At 35.8% G+C, this 20486-nt stretch overlaps 1 protein-coding gene across 1 annotated transcript; it reads right to left on the bottom strand.

Moving 5' to 3' along the window:
• Window positions 1–2785: 2785 nt before the first annotated feature.
• Window positions 2786–3778, bottom strand: GPR174 (G protein-coupled receptor 174; the record flags this gene model as incomplete). Its single annotated transcript, XM_080795646.1, has 1 exon — window positions 2786–3778. The coding sequence occupies one exon, from the start codon at window positions 3776–3778 to the stop codon at window positions 2786–2788; it is 993 nt and encodes a 330-aa protein (XP_080651772.1).
• Window positions 3779–20486: the final 16708 nt, after the last annotated feature.

Raw genomic sequence — 20486 nt, 5'->3', positions numbered from 1 at the left:
AATATAATAATAATAATAATAACAATAATGACAATAATAGTAACATGGAAATCACCCCATATTCAAAATCTCTGTTTTTGGAATAATTACATGTATGTAGGTTTTGGAATCAGAACTCAAAAAACTTTACATAGGAAATGTGAGTTTATTTATTTTGAATTATATATTACTATAGTTGAGGATGCTTACTTTTTGCACCTTGGTTTCATTGACCCAGAGAGTGATAAATGGGAGATTCAAAAAGATTTTCCAAGGAAAAGAGAACCTCAGAGGGGACTGCTGTCCAGATGGCAGCTGCAGTAGCACATCCCTCTGATTCCTAACACCAAAGCTTTTCTCCTGAAAATAAAGTCCAGACTTGGAAGGGGAAAAGTCAAAAAGAAAAAGGAAACAAGCAGAGACCTGAGAAGCTGATATATTGTGATACAGATCGATGATAGATGATAGATAGATAGATGATAGATCGATGGATGAAAGATATATTTCTTAAAATTACTGTAAGCAAAATAGGTAATCACTTATTATGCAATTTGAAAGACACTGCTGTAAAATTCACTTTCTTAAAAAAATCTTCCCCTCCAGTTTTCTACAGTGTCATTCAACCTCCCATTAAAAGTAAGGGATTAACACCTTGAGTTATAGTTTATCCCTAAAACGTGAATTCAGATATCCCAGGGCAAGTTAATCTTAAACTAACATTAGTCACTAGCACCTTAGTATGAATAAGTTGATCAGATTACTGACTAGAAGAACAAGGGAACAGGACAGGAGGAAAAATGTACTGATGGAGAAGAGAGGTAAATAAAGTAAATTACATTTAATACAAACCTAGATGGGCAGACCTGGGGAGAAGTTGTGGTCCTAGATACACAGCATCATAATATGAGACAGTCATCCTCTGCTCTAATGATGTAAATGATCTATAAAGGCTTCTGGACCACCAAATAAATGGGCTCTAACCCCTTCAACCATTCCTCTAAGAAATTCATTAATGTCCTAGAAATATTTCCTCTCCTTTTTACAAAAAAAAATAGGTGTTTAAAGTACCATTAATGTGTTAATAAAATTAAATCTCTGGTACCCCAAAACGACCCTAAAAAGTGTAATCCATGCTAATCTAAAAAATAGTTAAAAAAATCCTATAAACAAGACTCTTTCATTATAAGTACCCACAAAATTATTACTTGTGATCGCATTAAAACGTTAAATTATATTCAAACACAAATCACTTTAAAGCAAACAGACCAGACATAGTTACAGTTCCTCCTTTTAAAACACAATTTAGCCCTCATTTAGAACTCTTATGACACATCACAAATGTACATTATGATGAATAATAAGGAGACAAACCATTGCTAGCAGCACAAAGTCTGTTTTCTGATAAGGTATTATTTTAATAACAAAGTAAAATCAATACTTGTCTAGAAAAAACATTTGAATATTTTCCATTCCTCTCATATGCTAGAATTAATTTTGATTTGCCAGTTTCTCCCAAATCATATTAGTATCATAACTGTGTGCCTAAAACAACTCCTTTCCTATAAAAATATGATGGAGCCCTTGGTTGATTTCCACATTCCTTCTAGATGAGCAGTAGCATGTGTCTTTATTATACAGCACACAGATTTTTAAGTAGATCATTGTTTTAAATTAGAGCTTTTTGCTAAAACATATTTCAAGGTCCTATAATATTTTAACCTCAGATATAACTATGACTCATATCTTGGGTCTGCTACCTGCATACTAGTACCAAACAGGTAACAGGTAAGTAACTGTAAGGGAAGTCCAATGCTGTCAAAATTCATCTTCTGCACTTTTATTTTCTCAAAAATGGTGAAAGAATCTCCTTCCATAGCTGCTGGGAGGTAGGCTGTTCAGGACTCAGTGTTACTCTAGAAGGATGGTGGAAACTCTCTCTATTAGGCAGGTCCATACATTTCAATAAGTATTCTTTGGAAATAGTTTAAGAGAACTGGAACTCTGATTGTCACTTATCTGCCATCTCCCAGACCTATAGAGAAAATTTAGGTTACATTGTATGTACTTTGGCGAGCTATCTGATCTAGGTGGATTCAATAAGACATCTTATATAATCATAGAGTTTACTGTATATGAATTTGTTTCTTGTTCTTACTTTAAACATACCAGAAGCCTGAGCTCAGATTTTCATTTTATGAATAAGTGTGACATGATGTTTCATATTGACACCTAAATGAAGAGAATAGTTACTTGAGTTTTCAAACCCTAGAGTATAATCACACATGGGAGATAAAAATAGTCCCATATTTATACCACTCTGTTTTCACAGAATAACAAATTGCCCATCCTAGTTGAAATACACTCAAAATATGGTATTTGAATATAAACTGTGATTACTAGTATAAATAGACAACTACATCGCCTCTAAGTACAGAGACTCAGTGTCCATTGTGGCAAAACTAAGTGCTTATGATGAGCCCAGGCTAATAGTATTTCTGTGTCTTAGGTTCCCATAAAACTGATGACTCTAATTGAGTGCATATATATAGAATGTCACCAAAGTTTTACAGTTTAAATCCTGACTTAATAACAAATTATTACACAGACATATCAACAACAGTGATGGTGGAATACAATGCTTTAAAAACAGGTTCTGTTATAAAGGTGTGAATTCCTCATATAGGTAAGATAGAGCATAAACGAACAGCAGTGAGCGCTTCCTGTAATTATTTTCCAGTGGCTTGGGGTATTATAAATATGTTCTGATATACTTGCATTTTAGACCACATTCAGGTTTTGTTTCAATTTAGCATAATTCAGTTGTCAAAGTAGAAGTGGTATGGTTGCTTACAAAGGATTTTGCAGGGAGTTGGATACTATCTTGTCTTGAAAGTCGTCTTCTGAACTCGTTAGTGGTGAAGTAGTATATGACTGGGTCAAGACAGGAATTCAGACTAGCAAGACAGAGGGCAACAGAATGAAATATTAGAATCACCTTTCTGGCTAGGCAGCTTTGAATTTTGTTGGACTTGACCAGGAAATCTAAAGGAAAGCTGAAGTGGTATGGTGCAAAGCAAATTAGGAATACTCCTGCACAGGTTAAAATCATCTTCAAGGCTTTTTTTTTCTCCCCAAGGTCTTGGGCCACAGGATATTTATCATGCAGTGATAAAGCTGTCTTCCAGGTACAATATACAACAATTAGAAGAGGAGTGACAAACCCAATCAACTCGCCAATAGTAATCATGGCAACAGAGTGGGCCAGACTGACATTCCTGGTAGGAAGATCCACAAAGCATTTGGTTCTGTTGCCTGAGGTGTCATCACTGGTTCTGAGGAGAGGAAAGAGCAGACAGGCAAGGCAGATGATCAACCAGCCAGCAATGCTGATGTATAGGTCATATTTCTGTTTGCAGTCATGGAAGCGAAAGGGGTACATGAGAAACCAAAATCGTCGCACACTTATGCAGACCAAGAAGTAGATGCTTGCATACATGTTGACATATTTCAGGTAGAAACAGAACATGCAGAGGCCAGGCCCAAATGGCCAGTCATAATTCAAGTAGTAAAAGATCCTCAGTGGCAAGGAGAGAACTTGTAGTAAGTCAGCAATGGCTAAGTTTATCATGAATATCACAGCCCGTTTGGTTTCTTTCATATAGCCGTAAAATACCCATAAGGCTAGTATGTTCCCTATGAGACCCGGCACAAGAATTACAGTGTATGTCACTGCATAGATAAAATATCGAGAATCTGTCTTATATCCTTCTGGCCCAGCACATGTGTAATTTGCAAGCATGTTTCTTCCCAGAGCAACTCTCTGCCAAAGAGTGGATCTAAATATAAATTCACAATTAACTGCCACACTTCCTAAAAGACTAATTATGAATGGGTTATAGAGAGTGAGTATAACTGCATTTACTGCATTGATCTGAGCCTCTACACATAATTTGGGGGCTTTTCAAAGAACTATTTGCATATTTCCTTTGGGTTTTTTTATAGTAATTACACTGAAGTCTAGTGTGCAAGCACAGATAACAAGCTGTTACAATTTCCCCCTTTTGTTTCCTGTTATAAGACCTCCTGGGACATCATAACAGTTGACTCTCCCATTTGGACCATGCATGTGCTACGTAGCAGCTCTTCAACTTTCCATATGATGATAGCCATCTCTTTACAGGTGTTTGACAGGCTGTTATTTTCTTATGTTTGCCTCACGTAGAAGAAAGGATTGCTTTAGTACTCAGTAAGTCCACAGTTCTTCAGAGGTGATTAATTTGGATAGATCAGTTTTCCAATACTTTTTCAGCTATGTGTTGAAATCTAAAAAATGGGAAACAAAGGCAAAGCTGCAAGTGAAAAAACATATAAGTCAATTAATTCTGGCACTTCTTGCAAAAAAAGAAAAAGCGTATGTGTACAAAAATCTATGAAGGAAAATTCTGCTGTAAGTGAGGGTGACAAGCCAGTTTCTGTAAGTTGCTTTAGAATTACAAAAAACTATAGCTAGAAGTCACTTGAAAGGTAATATAGTTTCTGAATGTGAATCAACTTTGTTTGAGAGCTTGTTAGAAATGCCAAAGACTGTCAGGATATAAAATCAATGCACAGAAATCAGTTGCATTTCTATACACCAACAACAAGACAGAAGAAAGAGAAATTAAGGAGTCAATCCCATTTACAATTGCACCCAAAGCCATAAGATACCCAGGAATAAACCTAACCAAAGAGGCAAAGAATCTGTACTCAGAAAACTATAAAGTACTCATGAAAGAAATTGAGGAAGAAACAAAGAAATGGAAAAATGTTCCATGCTCATGGATTGGAAGAATTGGATTTTTTTTAATAGTAATTACACTGAAGTCTAGTGTGCACGCATGTGTGAAAATGTCTATGCTACCTAAAGAAGTCTACACGTTTAATGTGATCCCTATCAAAATACCATCTTTTTTTTTCAAAGAAATGGAACAAATAATCCTAAAATTTATATGGAATCAGAAAAGACCTCAAATAGCCGGAGGAATGTTGAAAAAGAAAGCCAAAGTTGGTGGCATCACAATTCCAGACTTCAAGCTCTATTACAAAGCTGTCATCATCAACATAGTATGGTACTGGCACAAAAACAGACACATAGATCAATGGAACAGAATAGAGAGCCCAGAAATAGATCCTCAACTCTATGGTCAACTAATCTTTGGCAAAGCAGGAAATAATGTCCAATGGAAAAAAGACAGTCTTTTCAACAAATGGTGTTGGGAAAATTGGACAGTCACATGCAGAAAAATGAAACTGGACCATTTCCTTACACATACACAAAAATAGACTCCAAATGGATGAAAGACCTCAATGTGAGACAGGAATCCATCAAAATCCTTGAGGAGAACACAGGCAGCAACCTCTTTGACCTCAGCTGCGGCAACTTCTACCTCAGCAATGTCAACTAGAAACATTCACAAAAGCAAGGAAAGCAAGGGCAAAAATGAACTATTGGAACTTCATCAAGATAAAAAGCTTTTGCACAGCAAAGGAAACAGTTAACAAAACCAAAAGACAACTGACAGAATGGGAGAAGATATTTGCAAACGACGTATCAGATAAAGGGCTAGTATCCAAAATCTATAAAGAACTTAGCAAACTCAACACCCAAAGAACAAATAATCCAATCAAGAAATGGGCAGAGGACATGAGCAGACATTTCTGCAAAGAAGACATCCAGATGGCCAACAGACACATGAAAAAGTGCTCCACATCACTCGGCATCAGGGAAATACAAATCAAAAAGCACAATGAGATACCACCTCTCGCCAGTCAGAATGGCTAAAATTAACCAGTCAGGAAAAGACAGATGTTGGACAGGATGCTGAGAAAGGGGAACCCATGGAAATGCAAGCTGATGCAGCCACTCTGGAACACAGCATGGAGGCTCCTCAAAAAGTTGAAAATAGAGCTACCCTATGACCCAGCGATTGCACTACTGGGTATTTACCCTAAAGATACAAATGTAGTGATCTGAAGGGGCGCGTGCACCCAAATGTTTATAGCACCAATGTCCACAACAGTCTAACTATGGAAAGCACCTAGATGTCCATCAACAGATGAATGGATAAAGAAGATGTGGTATATATACACAATGGAATATTATGCAGCCATCAAAAGAAATGAAATCTTGCCATTTGCAAGGACGTGGATGGAACTAGAGGGTATTATGCTGAGCGAAATAAGTCAATCAGAGAAAGACAATTATCATATGCTATCCCTGATAGGAGGAAGTTAGGAGGCAAAGTAGGGGGTTGGGGGGATAGGGAAGGAAAAAATGAAACAAGATGGGATCGGGAGGGAGACAAACCATAAGAGACCCTTAATCTCACAAAACAAACTGAGGGTTGCTGGGGGTGGGGGTAGAGAGAGGGTGATTGGGTTATGGACACTGGGGAAGGTATATGCTATGGTGAGTGCTGTGAAGTATGTAAACCTGGCAATTCACAGACCCGTACCCCTGGAGCTAATAATACATTATATGTTAATAAAAAATAATTTTTTAAAGAAATGCCAAAGATTCTTAGGCCCACCTGGGACCTCCTGAATCAGTCTGCAGTTTAACAAGAGCTACATGTGATTTTTATGCATATTAACATTTGAGAGGCTCTGATTTAGACCACTGAGTAACAGATCACATTGTCAGACTCATCTGATGGAGTTAAAAAAATACAACTTTCTATAGCTTTCCTAGTGTCTCCTTCAGAGATTCTGATTCAGTATATAAGGCCTCAAATTCACATTTTTAAAAACTTCCCATATGATTCAGTTATAGTCGACTGAGCATTTCTCCTTGAACCACCATTATAAGGGCCACTGACTTGGTCAAAATCCTTCTCAGATGTCTGAAAATAAGTGGGTAACCAGCTTCTCTTTTAAATACTTTTTCATGGGTCATTCAGTCACCTATCAATTATCCAAGATAACAGATCATAGTACTAGTAGAAAGAATCAAAATCCCAAGATAGTTGACTGAACTGGACCCATGACCTTTGTTCTAAGGTAAACAAATTTTAGCTTAGGGACTCAGTTGCCTTAAGGCTGCTGAAATTCAGGAAGATTTAACTGACTTTAAAGATATGTGGGAAGAACAAAAATGAAATAGGAATTATGAAACATTCTGCTTTATATTATCAACTCTATGGACTTTAAAGTGTGCTTGATTCAACCCCTAAAGGGATTGTTTTGTTATTATTTTTCCTCAATTGCTTGGTAAGAAAAATAGCACATTTTGTTCAAAACCATTGTGCCCTTTTTAACTAAAAGGCCTGATGAATGATATGAACTATGCATGAGATTGAAGAGGTTAAACACCTGAGATTTCTTAGGAAGGACAAAGTAGGGAAATGGCATTATAAAATACAAGGAAGCACAGCTTTAAAGAATAACATATATATTGAAAGTGATTAAAATTGGAGATTGTTTAGTTTTCAAACTGAAATTCATCTTTATAATATTTTCACAGGTACTAATTTTAGATAGGTGACAGGCAAAATTGGGTGGCAGACCAAACAGTCAAAAGCCCTGGGTTTTCAATCTCTTAACTATTTATACAGAAGTCATTGTCTTTTAATGTCATTGAATAGACATTAGAAGTTTATACAAATATACATCCAGTCAATCTCTATTGAACATCCATCTTCCTTATCATGGGCAATGACTCTTAAATCTGTATTTCTTTTGAGTTGTAGCTCTCTTTCCAACTATATATAAGAACTCTTCTCTTGAATGTTTCATTATCACTTTGAAATCCAACACATGAACATGAAGTTATCTTTAATATTTATTCAAATTATGTCTTATCTTGTCAGATTATGTCATGTCTTTTGATAAAAATATCTTAATGACTTTTCCTCTCACTTAGAGGAAGACCAAAGTTCTTTACAATGGCTTGCAACTTTTGGATGCCTGAATGGTGCAATCAGTTAAGCTTCCAAATCTTATTTTCAGTTCAGGTCAGATCTCAGGATTGTGAGATCAAGCCCCATGCTGGGCTCCATGCTCACTGGGGAGTCTGCTTATGTCTCTCTTTCCACTGCCCCTCCCCACTCTCTCTACCTCTCCCACTCTCTTTCTCTAAAATAAATAGATAAATCTTTTAAAAAATGGCCTTCATCTTACATGCTCTGGCCCCTATTACTCTTCTGAGCTCACATTCTAACATTCTCCCTCTTGTACTGTGCTCCAGCCACTTTGCCGTCCTTGCTGTTAGGGGAATGGACCAGGTACATCCCTGCCTTGAAGCCTTTGAATTGGCCGTTCCCTGTGCCTGAGATGCTTTAGTCCAGTTATTCACTTGTTCATTCACTCACCTCCTTCAGACCTTTACCTCAATGTTACTTTCATGATACTTCCCTTGACCTTTCTATTTTAAAACTGCATCTCTCCCACATTTCCCATCTCCTTCAGTATTTTATTTTATCCACTTTCAACCATAATTAATATACTTTATGTTTATGTTTTTTACTTATTTGTTTTTTATATATTTTACCTACTAGACTGTAAAGTCCGAGGACAGGAATTCTTGTGTTTGTCCAGTTGCTGTGTACCAAAACCAAAGACTGTGCAAGACATAAAGTAAGTGCTCAGTGTTTGTTGAATGAAATAGTTTCAGTAAATAAAAAATATGACTATAGAGATCAACAGTCTCAAACAAAAATTATCATCTCTCAAAACTTCAAACCTGATTCTGCTCTAGACTTCCTTATTTCTACTAAGCTCATCAATATTTTCCCAGGTTGTATCAAAGTCTTGGAGACCTTGACTCATTGTCACTTGTTCTCCACTTCCAAACAAGTTTCTAAGGGAGAGACAGTATACTATGGCGGAAATAATGTATGTTTAGAAGTCAGAATGACCTTGGTTTAAATTCTTGTTCTTTCAATTGCTCTGTGACCCGGGGTATATCACTAAACCTCTCTGATCTCTAATTTTTTCATTGGTAAAATGAGAAAAATCATAGTATCTAACCTACAGAATCAGTTTGAGAATTAATTGAGCTGCTGTATGTAATATATTTAGCATAGTGTCTAGTATATAATAAACATGAGTTATTATAACTGATCCTATTACTATTTTCTGCAACTGCATTATTTCTCACAACCATCACATTTTTGAAATTTGCATTGTCTTTACTCTAGTTCAGGCCTTTATTACTGAATTTGTCTCCCTATCTTATATCTTATCCTTCTCTATTGTGTATAATGCCATTAGAATTTTTTTCTGAGATGAATCTTTTAAAGAGAATTAATGACTCCCTATTACCCATCAAATCACAAAGTACATAGTCTTGTAGTCAATTGCTTCCTTAAAGCCATTATACCTTGTATCTTCCTTATACGTTTAGTTTTGTCTCCTGTTACTTCCCTGTGATGATCACTGTTCCAGCCAAACTGAGCTCCTTATTATTCAAACTGACATTTTTGTTTTTGTTTTTGTTTTTCACAAACAACTGCTTGTTATGCTACTCATCCTGGAATATTGTCTTTTTGCATATCAGTCCTAACTATTTATAAAGGCCTTTCTTAAATTTCCTGTTCTTTATGGAAATTTTTGTGATTGACTTGGCACTGTTATACTAATCTCTTTTTCAAATACTCATTTATAGCTCTCTTAAAGTACTTAACTTTCTCTGTTTTTTAGTTAGCAATTTGTATCTGTGTCTTATTTATGCCTCTGCTCCCCTGCCTATTTCACCCTACCACAACAAGCCCAGAAATTCCTTGAAGTTAGGGATTGGGGCTTGAACACCTTTATATCCCCTGAAGCACCTAGAGCCATGTTTGGAATGTGATGGGTTAATCTAATATTTATCCAGCAAATATTTATTCACCATCTACCATTTGCCAGGCACCACTCTTGGTACTGGGGATATAGACAGTGGAAAAAGCACATGATCTTTGTCTTCTTGGACCTTATTTTCTAGTGAGGCAGAATGATAGTTGTCATACGATATTAAAAAAAAGTGCACTTGTAGAAAAAATACAGTGTATTCTATAAACACAAATGAGGAGAAACAACTAAAATATTAAGAACATATTTGCTTAACTGAAGTGAAATCAAAGTCATGACCATCCTCCTAAAGTCTATATTTTTCCTGTTGGTTAATCTGTCATTGTCCACATTCAAGTGCATTTTCATATGTATACCCTAGCTTGTAACCTTGAAATGCTCCTGAATAAAGTATCTCCCTTACAGTTCCTCTGACTTCTTCTGGGAGAGCTGACAATATTTTCCCTTTGTTTAAATAACATTATTTTCTAATAGGAAAAGTTGCTTGGGATGACTGAAAAAGCTTTCCATCATGGAAAAATCCCTACTTGCTGTTCTATAATGAATGTAAATTCCACATTATCTAAGAGTAATGGAGACCAAAAAATGAAGGAGGCATTTTGTTTTTGTTTTTGTTTTTTCAGAGCATGCCACTATTTTTTGAGATTTTCCTTTCTCAGGAAATGATCCATATTATAACAGGCACTAAAACAGACTCCAGTTTGAATGAGATATTTATTTAAAGAAACGTGCCAGACTCCTTGATCAAATTATTTTTTGCTTTCAGAAGACTATTCTTCCTTAACTTTACTTACTTTCTTTTGGGAAGAAAAAAAGAGAGAGAGAAAAAATGAAACTAATGGTCTAAATCTGGCCTGATTCTAAGCAATCTACAGGTCAGAAACTATTTCATATGGAATTCTCATGAGAAGTTTTTATTTTCATTTATGAATATTTATGTTTATCAAAACCTGAAGCTTTACCAAGTTTCACTCATGATATGGTCTGAGAGTATTTTCCAGCAATATTATGTATTTGGTTGCTTATCCAGGAAAAATGTGATTCAAATGAATAACAGGGATAATTTTGTGTTACCTTACTGAGACTTCTTCTGAACAAGTTACTATTACCTATAAAGATGCTAGACTTTTACCTATCAACATGTGTTTCTATATTTTAATAAAAGAAAGTGAATCATTAAAAATATTAATCCATCAAATGACCTAATTTTTAATGGTGGTCTTTGAGACATATTAGTGGCAAGTAAATACTATATTTTGGGATGTGGCGTTCTGCCCAGCAACCATCCTTTCATAGGTCAAAGGCAACTACTTACCCAAAAACCAACTTTATTTTAGAGTTCTAGATAGGTACATACTTTTGTAAGCCAAGAAAATGCAGACCTAATGCTTCAAGTGACTGCAAATGATGTGGGACTGAATAAGATGTGTACATGTGTGTGAGAGGCAATAGTACCACTATTATACATAAGTAAATACAAATATTGGATGGATAAGGGCAAAAATTTCTCCTGATACTGATCAGCACACATAACAAGTATCAGGGATTATTTTTCACTTTTGAAGATCTTGAAGTCAAATAGCTTATAATCTTCCCGGAAAACCTATCTGGCAACTGCAACTAGTTAAAGGGCTGACTACAGCACAGTAAGCAAATACTTGAGAAAGTCTTTTCCTGGCTAGTTCTCCTAGGGAATTCACCAGTTCTGCCCTATTGGAAGCTCAGTCAAAATTTTTATTTTAAAGAAGGGAGTTCTGCTTGGATATCACATTCAATTAGGCTCCCAAATTCTCTTATATTTGATACCTCCTATGATTCCTTCATAAGCCAACTTCATTAAGGGGGGGTGGAGAACTATGTGTGGACAATGTAGTTACTGTGAGCATTGCCATTTTACCAGGAAGTTATTTCATTTAGCTGGGTCTAAATGTCTTTCCTGAGATCTGAAGCCCATTTCCTCTTCAATGGATAGTGCACCTTGTTACTCTTGAGTAGTACTATTTTAATTACCAGGAGACAGCCAGGAGTACATTACTCAATCTCACATTACCAGTAAGTAATGCCTAGTCACACTGCCTTTCCTCAGATATCCTAGTTTGTTATCATTTCATATCCTGGAGACAAAGGCTCACTAATTGGTATTGGCGACCTCAGATGCCATTAAAATATGTACTGATAATTAACAAGTACTTTTTAGCCACTATCCACTTCCTTGCCCCAACCATCCATTAAAAAATGTTAGATTGTTCTTACACAGCTCCTATCTCTCAGTGTCTTGTTCTCATACACATGATTTAAAGCTCTCTATTTTTTTTCACTTTTTCTTAAGCCATATTTCTCAAAATGTGCTCTCTGCACTAACTGGAGTGCATATTAAAAATATTTCCAGATGGAACAAATCTTAACTTCCAAAGGATAGAGCCAAAGTAGCTACATTTAACAAGCTTCCAAGAGAAACAAATCTGAGAGTTTTCCTTGAGTTATAAAGGGCAACATCAACATCAATTTAGTCATTTCTTAAGCTCCATACCAAAATTAGGTCCTTGCAGGCATTTTCTATGCTTTCCCATCTCCATTCCCTGGGTTCTTGATTTTCCCTCTGCTTAAAGTGCTACATCCCCGTCTTTACCTATTGAAATCCTGTCCATCTTCTGAGGACACTCTTTTAAAAAAATGCTACCTTATAAAAGTTTCCATTATCATCTGATTATGATCATACCCACCTATGAATTCCCATAGCACTTTGCATTATAAATATATTTTCTTTTCTTATTCATTCCACAAAACTGTGATCTCATTACTAGCAAAGACCATGTTTTATTGATTATATAACCCTCCACCACTGAAGTGCCCAGCTATTTTACATGTAGTCAGAACTCAATTATATTCAACTAAGTTTATTGAACATCTAGGTCAGAGCTTAATACAATAGGAGGATCCTTTTATGTCTCATATATGCCATGTTATTTTGTAAACAATTTTAATATAGCTCCATATTGACTATTGTTTAACTTGTGACTCATAATGTGTTTTAAGACTTTATTTATACATGGTTAAAATACAAGAGAAAGTAGTAAATCACTTTTCACAGGTACTATAAAACACCAAGCAAACAGTTTCTAATTATGTATCCAACTATCTAGCTATAAATGTCTCCTGTTTTTACAGCTCTGGGTGTATGTATCCTAATTTTCATTTGGAAATAAAGGTTACCATTTTACAAAGTTGCATTTTAAACATTATATTTCAAATATTTTTACTTTGTAGGTGTGATGACAAAATCACAAGTTATGGTGCAATGGGAAAACTGTATGTATTTCCTATGCTCAGTGCTGACAAGTCTATGGGGATTTTCTTCCACTCTTCTTAATGTTCCTCTGGTATTTCAGACCAAACATTAGAATTTAGACAAAAAGATGACTTTTTAGAGGAAAGTTAAATGCTTTCAAGTTTATAGAAAATAAAGTAAGGTCCAATATAACCAGGTCCTTCTGGCTGTTTTCACTTTTTTGCAGTCATTTTCTTGCAAATTTCTTTTTGAGAGTGTGCCTTGTCCACTGCTTCATAGGATTAATAAGTTGCAAAAGTGAAGAAGTAAAGCAACTTTAAGAGGTCTGGTAAAAAGAGCAAGAATGGAATGGAAAATTAAACCAGACTCTAGGGCTTCACTCCAGTGCTGGCTTTGATTTTGAGTGTAGGTGGCTAACTAATGTGCTGTGATTTCAAGGGCTGCCAAAAAGCCCTCCTGTAAGAAAAAAGAAAGTACAAATCCCTTCCAATTTGTTGGTTAGGGTCCAAACTCCTTTTTCTTAAGAATGAGACATTTTTTTTTCCCTATAGAAAAAAATTAGGTTTGGAATGCCAGACTTCCACCTTTAAAGATGGAGTTCAGGAACTTAAAACTGTCATCTTTTCCTGGGGAATACCAGTACCACACACAAATTCAGATTTCCTGTATCATGTATAAGAGATCCTAGAGTTTTTACATTCTATACTTTACAGCTCAGTTAGTGTATCAGTTTTTTTGTTCTCGGTGCTTAGTATTTTCCCCCATAGTTGTGTTTTACTTATACATTGAGAACATTTTCTCTCCACTATATTATTCAAAATCTATAGCATCTTGTTTTATTTATTTTTTAAGTATTTTAATTTTTATTCATTTGAGAGAAAAAGAGAGAGAGCACAAGCAGCTGGAGGGGCAGAGGGAGAGACAGAAGCAGACTCCCTGCTGAGCAGGGAGACCTTTATGGGGTGTGATCCCAGGACCCTAGGATCATGACCAGAGCTGAAGGCAGATGCTTAACTGACTGAGCCACCCAGGTTCCCCTATAGCAGTTTGTTTTAAAGAATGAAAGGGTGTGCCTGGGTGGCTCAGTTAGTTAAGCAACTGCTTTTAGTTTGGATCATGATTTTCGGGTCCCGGGATCAAGCCCCATGTAGGGATCCCTGCTCATCAGGGAATCTCTCCATCCCCCTCTCCCTTGCATGCTCTCTTTCTCTCTCTCTTTTTCTCTCTCTATCCTAAATAAATAAATGAATAAAATATTTTTAAAAAGAACAAAATCATATTATGGAAGCCTTTCAGTAGATGCCTGAGTTCTTTAGAAACTACATTAAAAAATCATGATAAAATATGATTTAGATTTTAAGATTTTAAATACTGAAATGCAAGGGGAAAACAAAAGATTTTTTTAGCCCTGGGTAATTACCCACATAGCTCTTAATAATTATTCTAAAAAACTGCCTAGGGAACATTTGGCATCCCAATAAGAAGGCAATTAATCTAAAACATAGGGATCTCATTTTTGAATTTTAATGACAGATACTAAATCACATCCTTAGATCAGACTTGGAGGGAGGCAAGGGAGAGGGATATAAGACAGTGAAAGCTGCTATCCCAGATGGTTAAATATAAGACTCCTCTAGTGTCAGTTTTGTTTTTGCTGGACTTGTCTTACTTTTTGGCTTTTAGTAGCCTGTCTCTTCTGGTACTCCAGTTAAATAGGATTCTTTTCTGTACTTCTCAATTTTCTACACTATTTTCTATACTCAGAAAGTGGATCCTATAAATTAGGAGAACTCTAAAGGAGTTTACTTTGTCACTCACTTTAAAAATTAACCTCCACTACTCACACCTACAGTGCAGCTGCATGTCATAGCCTGGCCCTAACCTGCCCCACTTATCTCAGTGCTACAGTGCAAGCACATGTTACAAATGGGTTGGGTACCAGTCCCACCCATGTCTTCACCGCAGATACAGCCCAAACACAGATAAGCATACACAACCAACCCAAGGGACACCTTTTGAGCACATAGCTCTGGTGGTCAGAGGAGATTATGCTTCTGGGCACCATGTGACTTGTCCTACATAAGACCATTCCTTCAAGACTGGGAAAATTAGGGGTGCCTGGGTGGCTCAGTGGGTTAAGCCTCTGCCTTCAGCTCAGGTCGTGATATCAGGGTCCTGGGATGGAGCCCTGCATTGTGGTCTCTGCTCAGCAGGGAGCCTGCTTCTTTCTCTCTCTGTCTGCCTCTCTGCCTACTTGTGATCTTTCTCTGTCAAATAAATAAATAAAATCTTTAAAAAAAGACTGGGAAAATTAGTTGATTTGTGTAGTATGTAGAGCCAAACACAGAAGGGAAAATAAGACAAAAACACACACAAAGAAAGACCAAATATCAGGAAAAAAAGATACACTAATGTAATGGAGATAAACAATCTACTTGATAAAGATTTCAAAGTAATGCCTATAAAAATGCTTACTAAACACAGGAAAACAATGAATGAACACAGTGAAATTCTTATTAAAAATAAGATATGTAAGAAAGTTCCAAACATATGTTACAGAGCTAAAGAATAAATTAACTAAACTGAAAAATACACTAGAGAGCTTCAACAGGATAGTGGGTGAAGCTGAAGACCAAATCCATGAGCTGGAAGGCAAATCAACAGAACTAATTCAGACAGAGCCAGAAAAAAGATGATAACTTAAGGGACATTTATGACAATGTCAAGGGAATAACATTTACATTATAAGTTCTGGAAGAGGAGAGGAAGAGAGAAAGAGCCAATTTCTTATTTGAAGAAATAATGATTGAAAACTTACTTAATCTGGGGAATGAAACAAACAGGTTTAGAAAGCTCAGAGTCTCAAACAAAATGAACCCAAAAAGATGCACACTGAGACATATCATATTTGAAATGGTGAAAGTTAAAGATACAGAATGAGTCTTAAAAGCAACAAGAGAAAAACAACTTCTTACATGCAAAGGAAATCTGAAATAATATCAGATTTTTTTTCCTCCAGAAATTTTGTAAGCCAGAAGAGAGTGGCACAATATATTTAAAGGGCTGAAAAAAAAACTTCCAACCAAAAATTATCTACCTGACAAGGTTAACATTCTGAATTAGAGGAGAGATCAAGAACTTTCCAGATAAGCAAAACCTAAAGTAGTTTATCACCACTAAACTGGCCTTACAAACAAAGTTAAAGAGACGTCTCTAAACTGAAAGAAAATGGTACTCAATTACAAACAAGAATACCTACAAAACTAAAGATCTCACTGGAAAAGGTAATTATATAGTAAATGTAGCAGGTCAATCACTTACAAAACAAGTATGAAAGTTAAAATTTAAAAATAGTAAAATTAACTGAAAGTACAATAACTAGTTAAAGAATGCATAAAATAAAAATATGTAAGCCACGTGGGTGGCTCAGTTGGTTGAGCATCCAACTCTTGATATCAGCTCAAGTCATGGTTTCAGGGTTGTGGGATTGAGCCCTACATTGGGCTCTGCACTCATCACAGAGTCTGCCTGACCTTCTCCCTCTGCTCATCCCCTGCTGTTCTCTCTATCTCTAAAATAAATAAATAAAATGTTTTTTTTTAAATATGTAAAATGTGACATCACAAACAACAACAAAAAATATAGGGGAAAGATAAAAAATTTAGTTTGGGAATGTGTTCAAATTTAAGTCACTACGAACTCAATCCAGACCATTATATACATAAGAAGTTGTGTGTGAACCATATAGGAACCGTAAAGCAGAAGTCTGCAGTAAATATACAAAGGAAAATGAAAGAGAAATCTAAATATAACAACAAAGGAAGCCATCAAACCTCAAGGAAAGAGAAAAAAAAGAATGGAACACAGAGGAACTACAGAAACATCCAGAAAATAATTAATGAAGTGTCAATAAGTACATACCTATCAGTAATTACTTTAAATATAAATGAGCCAAACTCTTTAATCAAAAGACTGAGTGGTTGAGTGGATTAAAACAAACAAACAAAGACCCATCTATATGCTTCCCATGAGAGAAGTAAGGACAACGCAGATTGAAAGTGAAGGAATAGATAAAGATATTCCATATAAATCAAACAAAAAGAAAAATCATGTATCTCTAGTCAGCAGACAAAATAGACTTTAAAGACTGTAATAATAGACAAAGAAAAGCACATAACAATAAAGGGGTCAACCGAACAAGAGGACCAAATGTTTGTAAATATATGTATATGCACACATCATAGAAACACCAAAATATATAAAACAAATACTAATGCACATAAAAGGAAAAAAATAACAGTGATGCAATTTGAACTACCCACTTACAATAAAGGACAGATCATCCAAATAGAGAGTTAATGAGGAAATATCATCCTTAAATGACACATTAGGCCAGATAGATTTAATAGATAGTACATTGCATCCAAGAGCAACAAATATACATTATTTTCAATTGCACATAGAATATTCTTCATTATAGATAACATGTTAAATCACTAAACAAGTCTTAATAACTTCAGGAAGACTTAAATTGTATTACACATATTCTCTGACAATGGTATGAAGCCGGAAATAAATTACAAGAAAAAAATGGAAAAAAATATGGAGATAAAACAACATGCTTCTGAACAACCAATGGGTCACTGAAGCAATCAATGAAGAAATTTTGAGAAAACCTAGAAAGAAATAAAAATAGATTTATGACATACCAAAATCCAGGAGATGCAGCAAAAGTATTGCTAGAGGGAAGGACATAGTAATTCAGCCCTACCTCTAGAAATTAGAAATTCAGCCCTACCTCTAGAAACTAGAACTAGCTGATATTAACAATCTAACTCTATACCTAAATAAGCTAGAAATAGAGTAATAGATGAAATTCAAATTCAGTAGAAGAAAGGAAATAATATCAAAGTGGAAATAAATGAAATAGAGACTAAAAATAAAACAGGAAAGATTAATGAAGCTAAGAGCAGTTTCTTTTCAAAGATAAATAAAATTGATCAACCCTTAGCTAGACTCTCCAAGAAAAAAAGATAGGGTTAAATAAACAAAACCAGAAATGAAAGAAGTTACAACAGATATCACAGAAGGACAAAGGATCATAAGAAACTCCTAATATACACCAGCAATTTGGACAACATGGAAGAAATAGATAAATTCCTAAAAATAGATAATTTTTCCAGACTCAATCATGAGGAATTAGAAATTATGAGTAGATAGATTACTTGTTAGGAGATTGAATCAATAATTAAAAACCTCCCACCATATAAAAGTCCAGGACCAGATGAATTTACTGGTTAACTTGAACAAACATTGAAAGAATATTTAATATCTACCCTCAAAATCTCCCAAAAAATTGAAGAGAAAACACTTCCAAAGTTCTTTTACAATACCAGCATTACCCTAAAACCAAAATTTGACAACACCCTAAAGAAAATAAATTACATGTCAATGTCCCTGCTGAATATACTTGCAAAAATACTTAAATTATTAGCAATTCAAATCCAACAATACCTTAAAAGGATGATGCACCATGATCAACTGGGATTTATTCCAAGGATGCAAGAATTGTTCAACATCTGCAATCAACATGATACATTACATTAACAAGATGAAGAATAAAAATTACATGATTAAAAGATCATATATGATCACAGATGCAGAAAAATAATTTGACAGTATTCAATATTCATTTATGATAAAATAAAGAGTGTATGGAAGGAATGTTCTTAAATATAATTCAAGCAATATATGATAAACCCACAGCTAACCTCATACTCAGTGGTGAAAAGATGATTTTCTTCAAAGATCAGGAAAAAGACAAGAATGCTTACACTTCCTACTTTTATTCAACATGGTTTTGTAAGTCCTAGCCAGAACAATTAGGTAGGAAAAATAAAAAGGCATCCAAAACAGAAAGGAAGTAAAACTGTCAGTATTTGCAGATGACAAATACTTTCTACTTTATATAGAAAATCCAAAATACTCCACCCTTCCCCAAGAAAAAGCTAATAAATGAATTCAGTGAAGTCCCAGGATAGAAAATCAACATGCAGAAATCTGTGTTTTTTCTTGTTTACAAAAAATCAGAGGGAAATGAAAATAATACTTTTAACATTACACCAAAAATAAAATATTTAGAATATATTTAACCAAGGAAGTAAATTATGAAAATTATGACAGTGCTGAAAGAACTTGAAGATGACACAAATAGATCGAAAGATATTCTGAGAAAAGGAAGATGACAGCAAAGTAAGAGGATCCTAGGCTTACCTCATCCCATGAATACAACTAGATAACTATTAAATCATCCTAAATAGCACAGAAATTGACCTGAAGACTGACAGAACAAATTCTACAACTAAAGGGAGAGAAGCAGTCACACCGAATAAAGTAGGATGTACAGAGACAGAGTATGAGAGAGAAAGAGATCATGGACTCTGAAGTGAGGAGGGAACTATGGTCTTAGAGAAGGCTGAGAGACAGACTAACACACAGGGGAGTGCATTTAGAAAATGAATCCCCATAGGAATCAGCTCAGAAAGCCAGAGGGGCTGAATTTCATGACTTTTAGCAACCAGTGGGGCTTAAAATCTGGAGTTCAAAAGGTCAAGGGGCTTGACTCAGGGAGATCCCTGAGGCAGAGTGGCCACACCTGAAGAGAAAGAAGGGCAAAGAGCCTGTGGATATATAGCATGGCAACAGCAACCTGAAGAGCACCTGGACACACAGTGGGGAGATTATTTGCTCATTTCAGAGAATGTCCCTGAGAAGAAGCATTTATGGAGAGACCCCTACAGAAACAAATGAATGACAGGTGACATTTCCCTCCCCTGCATTTCAATATAAGCAGAAAACCACTTGCAGGAACCAGCACATCACCAACACTCATTACCTAACTTACTTAATATAAATTAAGCCCTGCCATGCCATACTTTAGTGGATCCATGCTTTCCAGTCACCTTTGTCTCAGATCCATTGTGGCAAGGCCTCCTTCCCCAGAAGACCTGCCTATACCCCTGACAACACCACATCTCCATGCTCTGGAGTTTTGCAGAGCCTCAGTTCTGGTGGTGGTGGCAACAGATCTCATTTCAGAAGCAAATCAGAATGCATTTGTTAAAACCCATTACATTCAGGTCAGGGACCAAACATTTCCCACAACAGGCAAAGAAAGCTTCTGCAGACAACTGGGCCTGAAAGCTAAAACAGCCAGGACAAAAGAGCAGAAAACATGCAGCACACATTGGAGACACTTCTGCAAGTTCCAGGCCCTGGAGAACAGGGGACACTACATGACAGGGAACTACAGGACCTCTTCTTCATAACCCTCAAGAACAGGAGATGCAGCTGATTTTCCTAATGCACACGCGCACACACACACACACAC

The sequence above is a fragment of the Martes martes genome, assembly GCF_963455335.1.
Source record: "Martes martes genome assembly, chromosome: X".
Lineage (NCBI taxonomy): Eukaryota > Metazoa > Chordata > Mammalia > Carnivora > Mustelidae > Martes > Martes martes.
This window is presented reverse-complemented; position numbering and strand designations above follow the sequence as displayed.